Source organism: Eschscholzia californica, unplaced genomic scaffold (genome assembly GCF_041429995.1).
Source record: "Eschscholzia californica isolate CP2 unplaced genomic scaffold, dmEscCali1.0.p SCAF_2, whole genome shotgun sequence".
Classification (NCBI taxonomy): domain Eukaryota; kingdom Viridiplantae; phylum Streptophyta; class Magnoliopsida; order Ranunculales; family Papaveraceae; genus Eschscholzia; species Eschscholzia californica.
The window spans coordinates 58,686,511-58,704,095 of record NW_028238309.1 but is presented as its reverse complement, the minus strand read 5'-3'; the positions used below and the strand labels follow the sequence as shown (position 1 = coordinate 58,704,095).

General features: G+C 36.3%; 4 protein-coding genes across 4 annotated transcripts; 2 read left to right on the top strand and 2 right to left on the bottom strand.

The window, feature by feature from the left end:
• Window positions 1–207: 207 nt before the first annotated feature.
• LOC147559613 (2,3-bisphosphoglycerate-dependent phosphoglycerate mutase) lies at window positions 208–2,515 on the bottom strand. The gene is made up of 4 exons (XM_086661511.1): window positions 2,380–2,515; window positions 1,803–1,955; window positions 1,644–1,696; window positions 208–483 (listed from the first exon to the last, which is right to left on the bottom strand). Exons 2-4 carry the CDS (start codon window positions 1,891–1,893, stop codon window positions 340–342), a joined length of 288 nt encoding a protein of 95 aa, XP_086517637.1. The 5' UTR covers window positions 1,894–1,955; window positions 2,380–2,515; the 3' UTR covers window positions 208–339.
• A 3,739-nt stretch (window positions 2,516–6,254) lies between these two features.
• Window positions 6,255–7,319, top strand: LOC147559612 (3'-5' exonuclease-like). Its single transcript, XM_086661510.1, has 2 exons — window positions 6,255–6,308; window positions 6,366–7,319. Exon 2 carries the CDS (start codon window positions 6,447–6,449, stop codon window positions 7,077–7,079), a length of 633 nt encoding a protein of 210 aa, XP_086517636.1. The 5' UTR covers window positions 6,255–6,308; window positions 6,366–6,446; the 3' UTR covers window positions 7,080–7,319.
• Window positions 7,320–11,002: 3,683 nt separating this feature from the next.
• Window positions 11,003–11,941, top strand: LOC147559611 (3'-5' exonuclease-like). Its single transcript, XM_086661508.1, has one exon. The coding sequence runs from the start codon at window positions 11,135–11,137 to the stop codon at window positions 11,762–11,764; it is 630 nt and encodes a 209-aa protein (XP_086517634.1). The 5' UTR covers window positions 11,003–11,134; the 3' UTR covers window positions 11,765–11,941.
• A 2,814-nt stretch (window positions 11,942–14,755) lies between these two features.
• Window positions 14,756–16,373, bottom strand: LOC147559610 (putative WRKY transcription factor 48). The gene is made up of 3 exons (XM_086661509.1): window positions 15,764–16,373; window positions 15,500–15,646; window positions 14,756–15,386 (listed from the first exon to the last, which is right to left on the bottom strand). Exons 1-3 carry the CDS (start codon window positions 16,162–16,164, stop codon window positions 14,942–14,944), a joined length of 993 nt encoding a protein of 330 aa, XP_086517635.1. The 5' UTR covers window positions 16,165–16,373; the 3' UTR covers window positions 14,756–14,941.
• Between the last annotated feature and the right edge of the window lie 1,212 nt (window positions 16,374–17,585).

Genomic DNA, 17,585 nt, shown 5'->3' with positions numbered 1-17,585 from the left:
AATGAATTCTCATGGATATAAATGAACCCACTGAACTTGTCTTACGCCCTGCCCGGACTCAAAACAAAGTCTGGGCAAAACAACAAACCGGGAAGCTCACATTGTATTTTCAGCAAGTCTAAAAGACTACTCACCTATTACTATTATAGAAATTTGCCGTTCAAAGCTTTCAGGCATAACAGAATTCAGACCTGATCAAAACCCTAATGAGGTAACACTATTTTCTTTAACTTGCACGAGTAAATTAGATGTTAACATAACTGTTCCAAAAAAATAATAAGTAAAAGCACAGAATAATACAAAAGCTAAGTTTTAATTCAAAACTGTATCTTGAACGTTTCACTGTGATTTCTTTGAAGTGTTTGCACCCTTACTTTTAGACTCTTGAGGTGGTGCCTTCACTATACTGAGCTGCCCACCCTCTTTGTTTGCAGCTGTTGCAGCTTTCAATTCATTGGCGTGATTAATGAATTTCGTCACTTCCTGATTTCATTTTTCAAACACATCAATCTTTAAGTAATTCATCATATTATAACCAAAACTCTTAAGCCGAAAAGAATGAAAGGATAAGAATCAAGTAAAGTAAATGTGGATATCTGTAAGAGTACTTTTACAGCTCTGTATGGGTGCCGAGAATATCGATGTACAATCAAATCGGTTCTGGTAGCTTATGTAACATTTTCATATTTCTTTTTTTCATTAGAGAAGGGTCGAGTGAACAATGTAATTTATAATAAAACCAAATAGCAGTAACAACTTCATGATCTACTAATGGAATGCCTTTAGACGAAGATGGTGAAAGACGCATCCAACTCAAGACCACTCAAGGTGAAGACTAAATTGTATTTGGTGCATGCCCTGGATCAATATATTCATATTATTAAGCAACTTGGCCATATCTTCGTTACTATGTAGCAGCTCTCGTCCAAGTGGAAAGACCTTGAAAGTTGAACCTAAGTGTGTGAACTTTGAAGTGCTTGGAGATGATCTTGCTCAACCATTTAATGTCAAAAATAACAGTTCGAGATGATTTTAAAACTCCAAAGAGAAGAATTAACTCTTCCATTTGAAGAGAAATGCAACAGGAGAAAAACTAAAAAGAGAATATGTTTCATCTTCGATAATTGGTAGAGACATGTGTAAGAGAAGACGAACCAATAAGTAAGAAAACCAACAAAATAGTCTCTTTGTGAACTCTTGATAATCAATCATCACTCTTGACAACTGAACTAATTTCCTAAGTCCTACCACTTACAATAAGTAACCAAACAGAACATTATCCTAAAAGAAACAAAAGAATCAATTAACCAAGAAACCAATCGGAGAAAACCAGGTGGGCTTTTCACTGAAAGCCCCCAGGATGTGAAGTATCTCATGATTCATGAGATTGATGAAAGACTACATAATCATATCTTTTTTATGAAACAAAATGCACCCTCAAGAATGATATAATGTAATGATATCAACTACCAATATATGCCTTCAGCAACATTCCTATCTGGGATCCAGAAAGAACGTTTCTAATTCATTCAAACGAAATTCAACAAACATCAATTAAGTTTTCAATTTTTTAATTATTTACCAAGAAAACTCCATTTTGAACTAGCTTTAAAAGAAGTGTAAACAAAAAATAAGGAACTTACTCGATGAGCATCCATTTCTTTAGTAACCTTCAAAGGTTTTATGGCCTTCTTGCCTGCATTTTATAGATGTACGTGTGAGAAAATAAACAGATACATTGAGAAGAACCAGATAAAAAGAATGTGTAAACAAAATATAGATAAATATGAGAAAGAGAGTACCTTTGCGAGTAACAGCGAGTTTGCCATGTCGACTGGGAGGAGCGGACTTCTTTTTCTGCTGCCCCTTAAATTGATTAGACTTTTGAGTCATTTTCTTCTTCTTCTTTGTTTGAAATTTAGGGTTTTGGGTACTTAAATCAGCAGATATTCACCCTACAAATTCAAATACCAATGATCAAATATAAAGTAAGTATTTGGGTCTCATATGCCTCACTTGTTGGGTGCTTGTAAACATCAGAGTATTTGAAGAAAATATTAACAACTACAATGAAGTGACAAACCCTAGCTTTTCTTAAAACAAACATCAACCAAATTACTGATAAAGAAGGATCAAATTAACCATCAAATAACTAAACGCAATAAGACCCAAACAAACCATTTGGGATTTAAAACTCAACTGAACTTCCAACACAAAAATCAATAAGAAATTATCACAGATGGTACTGAAAATCGGTCATTAATATGAAAACCTAACATCAAGTGCATCAAGAACAGATTGAAACCCTTGTCAAACAAACGAAATAATCGATTTTGACAGAATTGAATTCATATACTAAATCAATTTCATTCAGCTAACCTTTTGAATTACTTGCTGGAAACAGGAAGACGTCGTGAGTCTTGGCTAGCCGCTCTCGTACTTTTATGCCTTCCTAGAGAGACAAAGGCAAAAAGCCCTAAAACCCTTCCCTTCTCTCCCAAGTTCGAGCTTGGGTAGGCACATGTTTAAGATACGTGCCAAATTTAGCCCTGGGAGCCCGGCCCGATTACTCAGCCTGAACCCGTCATAAAAGTCCATTGTTTGTAGAAAGCTACTTTAAACACCGAGTCTGGACCAAAGGTACCGTTGTGTCTGGTACTCTGGTTGTGATAGTTCAACATTGCTCGCGAGAGTGTCGGAGACTGAACTATAGGTGTACGTTCAAACTTAGTAAGTACTGAGGTCTTTTGGGTGGGCTCGTGGTACCTTCGCCAAAAACAAAACTCCGTACCTGTGTGAGGTGGTCAAAGCAGGAACAATTTACAAAGTGGTATCTTAGACGACTCTTCGTTGAGGGTAGAGGATTGTGATAGTCTCACATCGCTCGCGACAGTGTCCGAAAACTTGGTTATAGGTGCACGCTCAAGCTTAATAAGTACAAGCGCCTTTTGGGGTGGGGCTCGTGGTGCCTTCACCAAGCACAAAATCCCGTACCTGTATGAGGTGGTCAAAGCGGGGACAATATCAATAACTGCTAAAGATTTAGGCGTTATATGGGTTGTGAGGGCTCTCAGCCACATGGATAGTATAATGTGCTCATCAACGCCTGACTCGAAGATGTGGATCTAAGGCACATTAGCATGGCATGTTTATCCTGATCAAACTAGAGTTTGAAGCCAAACTTTTCCTCAGAGAATAGGTGGCACTAGGGGTGAGCAACGGTCGGGTTTTTTCGGTTTTGGCTCGAGCCGAAGCTGAACCAATAAATGGCGGTTTGACTAAATCATCGGCTGAAGTCGAGCCAATTATTCGGCCGACCGACATGGTTCGACTCAGTTTGGTTCGGTTCGGTTGATCGATTAAACCGAGCACAATTTAGAGAAAATGGTAAACTAATGTTATTCATATCATTGCATATACCGAAAATCAAATTAAAATTTCATCGAACTTTTGCACCATTACTAAAAAAAAAGAAGTAGAATGGCGAATGCAAAATCTATAATTTTAAGTTACTAACTAAGAATATGTAGTGGTACATAGAAAATCAGTGAAGACTTACCTCTAAAATTTTTCAATCAAGTTGTATAGGTTATGGTTGATAAAGTCGACAACAACTAGGAAGGTGGACAGACAGTAGTATGGAAGAGTTGATTAGGGGTATTCTATTTTTTTCTTTTGTTATTTAATACTTTCTAACTTTACAAAAATATTATTTCATTTTTCTTTAGGGTTCGGTCGGTCCGGTTTGGCCGGTTTCTAGAAACTCAAGTCGAAGCCAAACCAGACCGAATTAGGTTTGATCGATTTTTTGGCCGAACCGAGTCGAACGATGATCGATTCGACCCAAAAACTGATCGGTGCGGTTCGACTTGGTTTGATTTGGCCAATTGGTTCGGTTTTAGCTCACCCCTAGGTGCACGATTCAAGTGAGATGATACAATGTAGATCTAACTTTATATTCACTAGGGGGGATCTGGCCAATCCGCATTAGTACCCAAGCCCGACATGCTTCCCAGCCTTAATTCGGATAGGTATGTAAATGTCTAGACGGAGAAGTTGTAAAACGGGAGAGAGAGACGGAGAAAAAGAGTTGCATAACTTGGCTAGAGATATAAAGAGTTTGAGAGAAAAATAATAATGATGCAAAACTTTACTTTGACGTCAAAATTTGCATTTACATGTTACAATCTGCGATTATATTTTTCCTGTAAGAAGAAATTTGATTTATAGAAATTTTAGACTAATCTTGTATAGTTTTAAATCCTGACTCCGCCCTTGAAACGAGCTACCTAATATGTAATTAACCTACCAAACCTGTCATATTACGCAGGCAACTCATGGGCATCAATGATCCTTGACAAAATTTGTGACTTAATGACTCTTTTTCACTAAAAGACAAAAATTGATGAAAGCTTTTCAAAGTTTGACTTTGATCTGGACCGTTCAAATGGCATTTTGTCGAGAATCTTGTCAAAGATTCTTTGTACATTTAGCATTTCCCATGAAGAAAAGCTTACTCAATCTATAGCCTGTTAATAGGCATGATTTAACAGAGACACTAGATAAGATCCAAGATATTACATGTTACGTACAAGGTCTAGATTTTAGTTAGTATTATGTTGGTCACTTACCATAACTTAAGACTCTCTTTTTTTGTTGAAAAATACAATAACTTAAGACTTACTTGTCTGAAGAAATTAACTTTAGGTCAATCACTTACAAATGATCTTATAAGTTACATATAAATGTCAAACTGATAAACAAATCTGTTTTTTTGTTTCGAATTTTTTTTTTTCTATTTTTCCATTACCTAATAGGCTGATTGCTCACTAAACCCGTTTGAAAAATTGTCCATAATTATGGGCGCGGCTATAGGCGTCTCCCAAAAGTGTTGTAGGGGCCTCCACTCTGTAGGGGCCTCCCTGAATTGCTTAGGTGCCTCCACGAGCGCCTCCCCTCTTATCTCGCACTTTCTCCCACTTTTACGTCAATTTCTTTCTCTCTCTACTATCTCTCTCAAAGAATTGATTAATCTCAAAGAAATTCATCATCAGTTTCATCCTTCAAGTTTTCAAACTTCAATTCTCCTTAGAAATGCTTCAACAAAAGTCCAAAGACCTAATTTATTAGTCCCTGTAATTAGAGCAAATATTGAAGTTCCAGCTAGAGTTAAAGTTGGAAACTGTATTGAAACTGATAAATTACCAACTGATGTTCGGAAACAAGCAATGGATGCTGTTGATTCATGTGGAGGAAGAGTTACTATTGGAGATGTATCGAGTAAATCTGGATTGAAGTTGAATGAAGCTGAGAATTAAACCTTAAGGTTCTAGGTTTTGTTGAGATGAAACCATTAATTAGACCCGAATATTAGAGAGAGAGGGACGAAAAACTAACCCTAAATTTGGGGATGAAGAAGCCCTAGATGAAGCATGAACAAATCAAGTTTTGTGAAATCGGGATCAGAAATTCTCGGTCATGTCAGTCCGAGACCCAATGCATGGTTTCGGACTGGGGCCAGTCCGAAACCAATCAGACTGGACAATCCGTCCCATTTCGGACTGGACAATCCGTCCCATTTCGGACTGGGCCAATCCGTGACGAGGCTTTGGGTCTCGGACTGATCAGTCCGTGGAGAGGCGCCTACAGTTGTCTGGGGTTTGACCACGGTCAACTCCTCTGAGGAGGTGCCTACAGCAATTTGAGGAGGCCCCTTTAGACGCGCCCCATAATTATTTGTAAGATTTCTGCAGTAGAAAGTTTTACAAAAGACGAAGGAAAAAAATCAAAAAAGAAAATAAGAATATTATTCGGGGTGAAAATTTTTAACTTAAGGTGCTTGAAGTTGGTCAAATATAGGGTCAAGTAGGCTAGTTTGTCAATTGTGTAGGTTAAACAGTAATTAGCGAGAAGACAACTCAAATTAGGCCATAAAATTAGGCCAGCGCTTTGGGGAAAGCTAAATAGTTTCCGGGGTGTGAAATTTTAAAGGGAATAAGTAGAATTTTAGAAATTTTCCGGCAGACGACCTAATCGGAGAAGACAAAGAGGTAAGGTGGAGAGAGAGTGAGGTATGGTGGAGAGAGAGAGCTGAGGTGGAGAGAGTTGAGGTAGAGAGAGAGAGAGTCGAGGCGGAGAAGTTATGTTGTTTTCCTCCTAAATAAAATTGTCAAACAAAATTTACCAATTTTTGACCAATTCACTCCCCGGAAACTATTTAGCTTTCCCCAAAGCGCTGGCCTAAAATTAGGGATAAGACTATATTTTCTCTCTTCTTTCACTTCGATTCCGGAGTGGGATTTACTTTTCTGTTTAATAAGGACTCTCTTTCTACTCTGTTGGTATATACTCACTCCTTTCTCTGCTTTTTCCCTCTACTTTCTCTCTCTACTTTTTTCTCTCTCTACTTTCTCTCTGTTCACGAAGAACCCCAGGCAAGAACCACCATGACTATACACATTGAAGATCTGAACTGTTCTTCAAACACTCACCAAACTTACAGTGTCACCTTCCACGACGATCAAATCAACACCATAGTTACCCAAACTTCCTCAATCGTAGATGACTGGATTTCAAACATCTATCGTGATTTTCAATCTCAACTTAACAATCTTATCGTTGGTCTTGATGTTGAATGGCGACCAACTTTCAATCGAAACCAAGAACAAAAGGTATCACTACTTCAACTCTCTGTTGATCGTACATGTCTCATATTTCAATTCCTTTATACTGATAAAATCCCTAAATCCCTAATTGAGTTTCTTAACAACCCTAATTTCACTTTTGTTGGAGTTGGCATAAGTGAAGATGTTGAAAAACTTTTATATGATTATGAATTTGGGGTTGCTAATACTCTTGATCTACGAACTTTAGCTGTTCAGAAATTGAATAATAATGAGCTTAAGAATGCAAGTTTGAAGAGTTTAACTGAAATTGTTCTTGGGCAAGAATGGCAAAAACCTAAAAAGGTAACAATGAGTAGGTGGGATGTTGAATATCTAAGCTATGATCAAATTCTTTATGCTTGTCTTGATGCTTATGTTGCTTACAAGATGGGTAAGAATTTGATGTCTACTTAGACAGTAATGGGGTTTAATGGATTGTGAAAGGGTTTATATTAGTTTAGTTGTTTGATTGGGGGAACATTTGGTAATGAGCTTGGATTGTGTTTTCTTGTGAAAAGGGTGACTATTTGTCTTTCTGATTTTGTTTTCTAAGACTTGATTATATACATATTTGGTTTCTAATTTGTGATATTTGTTTCTTGAATGTTTGAAAACTAGAGATGGATATAAAAATGACCTGATCTTCAATTTCAATGTCTATATGCTTGTTTTTTTTATTGAGCCTTTGATTGTCCATGGTTATCTTGAGATTCTAGCTTTTATGGATGGATATGAATGTTACATAAATTGGAAGGGATATTTTTGTAAAGAAAAAGCCTTCCTCTCTCCCAATTTGGTTCGACTATATACCTTGGTTGGGATTCAGTCAGGATTGTCGAATAACATTTCTTGAAATTTGAAGTATTTTTGAATTATGGGTGTTGATTAACCCTTCAGTTCAAATTTACCTCAAGGAAAAATTGTTTGACTTTCTTTCTCAGTTTCTCTAAATATTGTCTAGCCACGTACTCCGGTAGGAATTCAGCTGGGGAAGTGGTCGTGCATAAGGTCATTTTCCATAACAATATAGCATGCAGCAGCCTAAGTATCTCTCTCCTCTATTCCGTTATCCGTCTCTATCTTTTCTTCAACTAAAAGAGTAACAGTGATTCAGTAAAGGAGTTGTGAAGTGTGAGCTACTGAACTTAAGTAGTGTTTTTCTTTAAATCATACATCTGATATTAGAATAGAATCTTAGAAACTCAATAGCACAAGAAAGAAACAGGTAGTTTTAGATGTTGGAGTTAATTGAAGATTTTTGCAGCTACTGAATCTGAAATATATTGAATATCGATGTTCGATGGAGGTATGCTTCAACTTTTAATTATGGGTTTTGATCCAACTCTGATAAGGATCTTTTATTCCTCTCTCCGTTTCATCAACTCTTCTAGGATCTTAGAGGAGATTATTTGGTTTATAGATATGTGAGGTTGTTGTACAAGCTTAAATCCCTTTGGTGGTGGTGGTGGTGGTGGTGGCAATGAAGGTGTAGGAGAAGACGAGGAAGAGGAACACGAGAGATAAAGAAGGGGGTAAGGAGTGGGGAGAAGATGAAGAAGAGCCTCATGGTGTGTTTGGTTGCAGGATTCCTAAGTAGGATTCCTAAGTAGGATTCCTATCAAAAGTGGAATTTAGTAGGAATCATGAATCCTTGGTCTGTTTGGCTACCAAGAATCCTAAGACTCTTGAATCCTAAGGATTCCTAATTCCAAAATTTGTATTGGACCAAAATCCCACCCTATCCCCTAGGATTTGTTAGGATTTTGGATTAATGAACCTACATTTCAAACTTAAAATCAACAAAAAAATATTTTCTTCTACAAAATCATTATTTTTTTTCAAAATCATTATTTTTTTCAAAAATCATATTTTTTCTAAAGACGTTTAAAAATACTCAAATAATAATAAATCATAGGATTCTTAGTTGCCAAACAAGCCAAAAAGTATTACTTGGATTCATGAATCCGTGGAATCATGAATCCCAAGGACTCATGAATCCGCGGATTCATGATTCCGCCATCCAAACACACCATCAGTTTATTTTTGAAGAGTACGAGTCTTAATAGCAAAAAATGAGTTGAGATCTATCAATTTTTTTTTTTTTTGATGAGGCTTGAGATCTATCAATTTGGTCATGGTTAATCAATGGCCCTAATAAAAAAAAATCAAATTTCTTTAACATTCATGGTGTGTTTGGTTGCAGGATTCCTAAGTAGGATTGCTATCAAAAGTGGAATTTGGTAGGAATCATGAATCCTTGGTCTGTTTGGCTACCAAGAATTCTAGGACTCTTGAATCCTAAGGATTCTTAATTCCAAAATTTGTATTGAACCAAAATCTCACCCTACCCCTTAGGATTTGTTAGGATTTTGGATTAATGGACCTAAATTTCAAACTTAAAATCAACAAAAAGGTATTTCCTTATACAAAATCATTATTTTTTTTCAAAATCGTTATTTTTTTCAAAAATCATATTTTTTCTAAAGACGTTTAAAAATACTCAAATAATAATAAATCATAGGATTCTTAGTTGCCAAACAAGCCAAAAAATATTACTAGGATTTATGAATCCGTGGAATCATGAATCCCAAGGACTCATGAATCCGTAGATTCATGATTCCGCCATCCAAACACACCATCAGTTGAATGTTTAACTATGGGATTCATACTAAAGATCAACATTTTAGCTGGATGTATTTCTTCCAATTAGTTAGGTGTAGTTCTTCGCTCTAGGCATCTAGCTCTGAGGTGAGTTTGTTAAAAGCAATGTTGGAAAAAAAAAAAAACACTACTAGTTGCTTCTTGTATCAACAAAAAAAAAAAATTAGCGTTGGCCTATTTTTGTTTCACTATAAAAATTGAATTTGAATACAATTTTCGTTGGATCCAAATCAAAAATCATATATCTTTTTATATCTTGTGCTTGACAAAGACGCCAACATACGTAACATCAAATGACATAATTACATAAGAAAAAGGAAATAAATAAATTACTAACAAGATTACACTGTTCTTCATAAAAAAAAAAAAACAAGATTACACTGTATACACAACACTGATACATCATAAGAATGAAAAAAAGATCAACACTCTACCCTAACAAGACAATAACTTAAGACCATAACTTAGGTCGTTCAACAAAAAAGATCATAACTTAGGTGAAATAGAAACTCTCCTGAAAGACGTCCATCTTGATGTCAATGCAAGAGACAAATTGGTCAACATTTGGTTGCCCAAGTGGTTAAAGTGTTGACATATACTCCAAAGAGCCTTGGAGGTCCTGAAAGGCATAAATAATGTAGATGGATTTTAGGTCATAGTTTAGTTGGACTCTAGGCCTGTTCTTGTTTAATCTAGCAGTTATCGTGCTTATCACATCTTTGATGTATCAACGCCATTGTAATGACTATCGTACATCGAAGTCAAATTCCAAAAAAAAAATGCACAAGACTAATTGAGTAAGGAATGTAACTGGGATGAGGTGTACACTAGGAAGGTTACATATAATGCAAGGGTGGACTCACTTAATTGAGGTAATTAGATATGGTTTAAATATGTTAATCCTCGACATGCTGTGTTGGGATGACTTACTCTTTTGAGAAGGGTGAAAAGAAAGGCTAAACTTGCACGATGGGGGTGAATATCGATCCTAGTTGTGTCCTTTCTAAAAGTGTGGTTGAGGAAAATTTCATCTCCTCTTCAAGTGCCCTTACTCTTTGTCAGTATGACGACAACTTTCAGAATGGTTAGAAATTCAAAAACCAGCTCTTAACAAATTGGGAGGAAGAGATCGACAAGTATACAAGAAAATAAAGAGGACCATCAAAGATGAATTCAATCAAGAGGATTATACTCGGAACATATTTTTATCACATATAAGTGAACAAAATGCTAGAATATTCAGAGGTAAAGCTAAAATTATTGAAGCACTTACATGGAGCATAAAGAATTAAGTGAGAACTAAGGCATCCTTCATAAATTTGGACTTGGAAGACAATGTAGAAAATCTGGGGTTCCTTGAGAGTGTTGATGTGTTGGTACGTTGGTTTCATATATTCAGTCTAGTAGCACTATATGCAAATGGGAGTCGGTGATACCAGGATTCATTATGATTAATACTGGTGGTTCCTTACGAATGGATAAGGCAGGCTTTGGAGCTTTGATCAGAGACCATCGGGACAACGTTAGAAGTGCAATTGCAGGCGTGGTAACTCTAAAGGCCAAAATATATTAGGCCCTTAAAGTGCGCAAAGAATAATAGGCCATCGTGGATAACGGCCTTACCAAAAATCACGGGCCTACAAGAAAAGAATACGACCCGAGCGGAATTCAACGTGGCGGTGCCATAACTGATTTCTCGGGAGCAAAATTTCCTCCTATAAATCTAGGGTTTGAGTTTCCCTTCTCTCTACCACTCTCTAGTCTCTACCACTCTCATCTTCTCTCTCAACTTCATCAGAGAAACCAGAATGAGTACATCCATTGAATCACTCCATTGTTCATCAAACAATCACCAGTCATATAGCGTCACTTTCTACAACGATCAAATAAACACAGTCGTTACTTACTCTGCTTCCATCGTCGATGAATGGGTTTCCGATATCTATCGTGATTATCAGAACGTATTACACAATCTCTTCGTCGGTCTTGATGTCGAATGGCGTCCCAACAATCAATACTACACTAATAAGGTAGCCATTCTTCAACTCTGTGTTGGTCGTAGATGTCTCATATTTCAAATCTTACATGCTGATTACATCCCTAATTCTCTTGTTGATTTCCTTGGAAACCCTAATTTCACTTTTGTTGGGGTTGGAATCAATGAAGATGCTTCAAAACTTTTGAATCATTATGGGTTAGAGGTTGGTAAAACTGATGATCTTGGTTCTTGGGCTGCTGATATTATGAATATACCTGATTTCAAGAATGCTAGTTTGAGGGATTTAGTTTTTAATCTTCTTGGAGTTCAATTAGAGAAGCCTAAAAGAATTACTATGAGTAGATGGGATTCTCGCTACTTGAATTACGATCAGATTACTTATGCTTGTATTGATGCTTATGTTTCTTTTAAGATGGCTAGGGTTCTGATGAATATGTAATTGGGGAAGCAGAGGTTTTAGTTAGGGTTTATATGAATATCAGTCTCTATATATAGTTAGGGTTCTTAGTTTGTTTGTGGTTAGGGTTTTTGTGAAAAGGGGTGAAGTTACTTTTTGTTAAGACTTGGTTATTCGGATATGGGTTTCTTACTTTTGATATATGAATCTTGAATTTGCTATCTTCTACCAGTATATGTGCTTTTTCTTCTACTTGATATAAATTTGAGTGTTGATTCTGATAATGGGATTCAAGCTTTTGGCAAAAGAATTGTTACAAAAACCTGATGAGATCTAGGTTTTCTCATGTTATCATCAATTACTTTATTATCACTATGTTCTTTGGGTTTGTAAGATTGGAAGAAAGTCATTGGGATTGAATGAGGGTAGAAAACATAAAAATCATTAGATTAAAGAATAAGGAAAACAGAGTTATTCTTCCCAATTTTGTACTAGTTGAGAAGGGAGGAAGAACCAAGTGATGTCCATAATGGCATGAATTAAGCATGAAATGCCCACAACCATGGGCTGGAGTGGTCAAGAACTTGGTTTCTGCCTTCTCAAGGTCTTGGATTCAAAGCGTTCCGCGTTCATACTCCCTTAAAAGTGAGTTGGAGTGATCACGAATTTGGTTTCCGTCTTCTCAAGGTCTTGGATTCAAAGCGTTACGGGTTCATACTCCCCTGAAGTATGATGACAATTAAAATTCAAGACAAAGAAGCTCCAGAAGGGGGTATTTCTATCATCCACTATTCATTCTCGCGCCTATCTGGTGAAATGCGCTCAGAGAAAAGGTGTCTATAGCGAAAATTGGGGTGCCTTTGTAGAATTTCCTGCCAGTAAACAACCTTCGAGACCCATGGGCTGAATACAAGTTAGTTTGAATGATAGCAAGGAGTTCCCAAGAATTTTAACCATTCATCCAATCCAATATTGGACAACCACTTTGGTATAGGGAGATCAATCCCCAGACAAGGAGTGCAACTTCAAAACTTAGTTTCTGTAATTGGATATCTCAAGAATTTTAAAGGCAGTTCTTGTATCTACTTCTTCTTTGACCTTTGTCTCCGCACCCTTTTGTTTACCGTGTTCCTGGTCTTATAATAGGCCATAGAGGTTTAGGCGCGAGGCCAAAATCAATCACCAACTATAAGATAAATAAGCAATTCACATGTACAAGGTTGCAAGGAAGAATAGAACTGAAACCAACGAAGTGGTTATTTACCATCTTAATATGAATCTTATACGAATCCTTGCATACGTACTTCTGGGAAACATCTTCTAATCGGGTAGGGCAAGGGAGCACTAATCGGGTAGGGCAAGGGAGCACAATGTGAGTGATCGTTTGGGAAACATCTTCTAATCGGGTAGGGCAAGGGAAAACAATGTGAGTGATCGGTCAAATGTTCCTTGATAATATGCAAAAAACAAGTCCGGGTTACATTATGAAGAAAAGTTAAGATGTCCCCCTATACGAGTGGTACAATTCTCCCTCTTGGGAGATCTTCATATTCTAAGGAATAACCTCCCTACACCAATAACTATTGGTACCACAACTATAAATATTTGCTTTTTTTCTCATATTACATCAACACATCATATATAGTCTTTACCTTGGGAGTTTTTCTTGGTTGAAATCTTTGCCTTCTGAGTTGCTGTAGACTTTTGTATAGGTATTAGCTAAGTAGAAGAGTAAGTACATATGGTAAAAATTTCAACAAAAAGAAAGTACATATAGTAATTTTATATTCATAGGGTAGTGAGACCTGAGCTGTGGAAGCATATTTAAGAATTCATAATATTTCTTCTTCAAAATGTTCTGTAGACTATCCTTCTTCTAAATTATAAATAGAAAATTAAAAAAAATAATAAGAAATTTCGGTATTTACATATAACAGAAGGGTTATTTCTCAAATAGCCCCCAACTTTGTGACTGGTTTCCTGCCTAACCCCCTACTTTATCAAAAGTACCCAGATGGTCCCCTTTTTAAGATTCCGTTATAACACCGTTAACTAGTCATCATTTCTCTCTCCTCCATCTCATCACCTCTCTCTGTCACCTCATCTGCTCGCCACCTCATCGTCTTCACCGGTAAAGGTCGCCGGCCGGAAACATTGACCGGCGACCTTTGCCGGTGAAGACGATGAGGTGGCAGAAAGAGGTGATGAGATGGAGGAGAGAGAAATGATGACTAGTTAACGGTGTTATAACGGAATCTTAAAAAGATGATCATCTGTGTATTTTTTGATAGAGTAAGGGGCTAGGCAGGAATACAGTCACAAAGTTGGGGGCTATTTGGGAAATAATCCATAATAGAACATATAAACTACAGGGAGATTTGGTGACACACAATGTATTTCATGCCCCAGATCTTAACTGAAAATTTAGTTTCGCATAGGTACGAGTTGAAGAATATAAACTAAGATTTTTCCATAAGGGTAACTTTAGATGCATAGGTACATAGTTTTGTGAATGCAGTCACTCTCAACAATTATAATATATGGTCTCCACACCACCCATTCATATACAATGAACTTGAACTCAAATATGATCAGATAGAATAACACAAAAGTGGAAAGAAAATATATCTATGAAAACTGACCTTTCCTAGTCAACTTAAATCCACAGTTTCAAGGCCCTTATATCAATCAACCTTTCCCACCAATCTCTCTCTCTCTAGTTGCTAAGTGGTATAATATAGGTATAATATATCAAGATTATGATCCTAATTATTCACCAGGGCACCTACTAAATCAATATATCTCCTTTATTCTTCAGACCAATTATCCCCCTCTAGTATCCCATCTAGCATGTTTCTAACTTTCATTGACATAAAAAGTATTCAAGATATCTAGTCTGTTAGCTAGCTCCATGAAGAAACTCTAGCCCTATATAAAAACCCTAATCAGAGAATGAACCCATTAATTATTCCTATGAAGACAAGAATATAAAATACTAGACTGCAGTTAAAATTAAAAAATGAAGTACTCAAGTGATCATAATCACCCCCTTCATTAGCTAGATTCAATAATACAGTCATTTTTACATAAACAAGGATATAATCAGGAATAAACTACTAATTACTAACATAGACATTTTTGGTGATCAGATCCTTGTATTAATAATTCTAAAGGACAATGATCAACACAAGATTAACACAAAACACTAGAGTTTAGGGATTAGTTTTGCTCATCATTTCGCATATCCGGCGGAACGATATCTTGAAGAAGCCCGTGATCTCTAAGCAAAGAAGCTTGTGAAGTAGTATTAGAGAAACTTCCCTCATGAAATGAAGTATGAGAAGGTGAAAGTGAAGTAGCAGAGGAACTAGTGTAACTCAAAGAAGTATGAAAATAGGGTTGTTGTTGTTGTTGAAGTTGCATTAGTTGTTGATATTGATACATTTGCATCGAGGAAGAAAGGGCGAATCTTCCCGCGTCTACACTTGCAGAACTTGGAGAGAATCCAATGGTTGATCCACCGCCACTACGACGGGGCATCATTACCGGGCTAAAATGTGTGTGTTGGCCTTCATATGTTGTCACAACGACGCTAGGATCATCTGAAGATCGCTCTATACGTTTCTTTACACCACATGTGCCAGTAGTGCAACGATAATAGCTCCTAAACAAACAGACAGACAAAAACATAACACCATGAATCGAACTTCAAGTTTAGGGTTTTACATGAAAGACATAAAATTTAGATTGTTGTTCATAACTAGAAAATTTTAGTACCTTGGGTAAGGGCTATTTTTAACAGCTTTTTGTCCATATTTTCGCCATCGATAACCATCTTCAAGATGATCTACCTCACTTCTTGTCATGAAAGCAAATCTTTGTTCTCTTTGCTTCTTTTGATTAGTTCTCCTTTTGGGTTTAGATCTAAATTAACCAACAAGCACAAATCAAGTACAAATTTTGAGTATTCAAAAAAGGTTATATTTTTATCACTTAATTATATACATAATCAAAAAAGAAAGAAACCTAACTACTTCTTACTCTTGCTTTGACTTTGCAACTTGTTCATCTTTCATGACATCATCTAATAACTTAACTTGTTCATCATGATCATTAGCTGCTTCATTTGATGATGAAGAAATCAAATCAGAACTCGGTGTTGCCGGAAGGTTTGTCACATCAGATGTCTCAGATGTCAAGTATGGTTGTTGTTGTTGTTGGGTACTGAAATCTTGTAATGAAGGGTTAAAATCTTGAATACCCATTAACTCCATGAATCCAAAAGAACTTTTTTCGACATCATTCATCGACATATCGAAAAATCCTGTTTGTAGAGAATAATTTGATGAAGAAGAAGAAGTGGGTAGGAACTCATTAGAAAATGTTGATCCTCCCCCCATCATCTTCATCATTGATTTCTTCTTTGCTTCTTTCTTCTCCATCAATTGTGTATATATATCAAGAAGAATTACTAACAGTTAATCATTTTTTCATTATAACCATGATAAGTCTCTTAATTATTCTGTGTTCTTCTTCAGTGGGTTTGGTGTTTAAGAGATCTAGAGGGAGAAAGTTGAAGAGAAATGAGAAAGGGTTTAGGTGTGAAAGAAGAAAGGAAGAAGAAAGTGTTGTTGTATTGGGAACTAGAGATATAAAGAAGCGTTTGAAACATTAACCTTATGCCAAATGTTGGTAACCGACACTTGTTGGTCAGCCAAACACAAACAAGGTAAGGATTGGTGTTGAAAATTTTGATGACTTTCTTATGTAAGTAGTGTTTGACTGGTTAACCTGGTTAAAGGTGGACCTCATAACTAGAAAGCTTCAATTTTGAAATTCATACTTTTAATATAAATGACGGTTATATCCTAAACTCAATCTTCCTTTTCTAGGGAGTAAAACAATGAAGGAAAGGGGAAAGGAAATGAGAGAAGAAATAGAAGTAGTTACCCTTATATAGGAAGGTTGGAAGAAAAAAAAATGGGATTTTTGAGTTTACCCCTTAATTCTGATAGAGAATTGAGTTTACCCTCTTTTACTTACTACTTTTGTTAAGAACATTAACACAATGTTTGAAGTGTGCTAACATACTATGACTATCAAGAATAGTGACCGAACAATGTGATTTTAGTAATTGTAATACTTTACATTAGGGTTGGGTTAAATCAAGAATATTATTCATAAAGATTTATTTTTTATGTGGATTATTTATTTATGTTGTCAAATATAGTAAATAAAATGGGTAAACTCAATTACAAATTAGTGTTGAGAGGGTAAAGTTAAAAAACCAAATAGAAATAAAAGCAAACTACTTATCTATTGAGGTTTTCTGAGGTGGGCTCTAAAAATCGTATACGCCATGTTGAACAATATTTGTATTTATCAGATTTCAACCTAAATAGCTAAGAACAGTTTGGTCAGTTTGGTTGTGCGTCTACACTATAAATCTGGAAGTCACACATCGATTCATGAACATGGAATCCATCATTTAGTAACCTTTTTTTGGGAAACTTAATAACTCCATTGATAACGGCAAAGCCAAATTTTGCACATTGCGAAGTTAGAAGTGGACTAAACAAGAAAGACAAAGATTACAGGGGGTAGAAAACATAATCAGAGGAGAACTAATCACGAAATGGGCTAGATTGTGGGCTTCTAAGTTTGCTTCTCTGTTACAGAAGGAGAGTGCCCATAACGGTTGTAGGTCCTGCCCATTTTGTAACTTGTGTCAAAGGGTATAAATAAAGTAAAGATAGGTGTGACGCCCCACGCCTTAGCAATTGTGGATAATGTCCTTGTTATTACCACCTCAGAAAGGTACGAGGTTTTGTTTTTGGTGAAGGCTCCACAGTCCAAAAGGCCT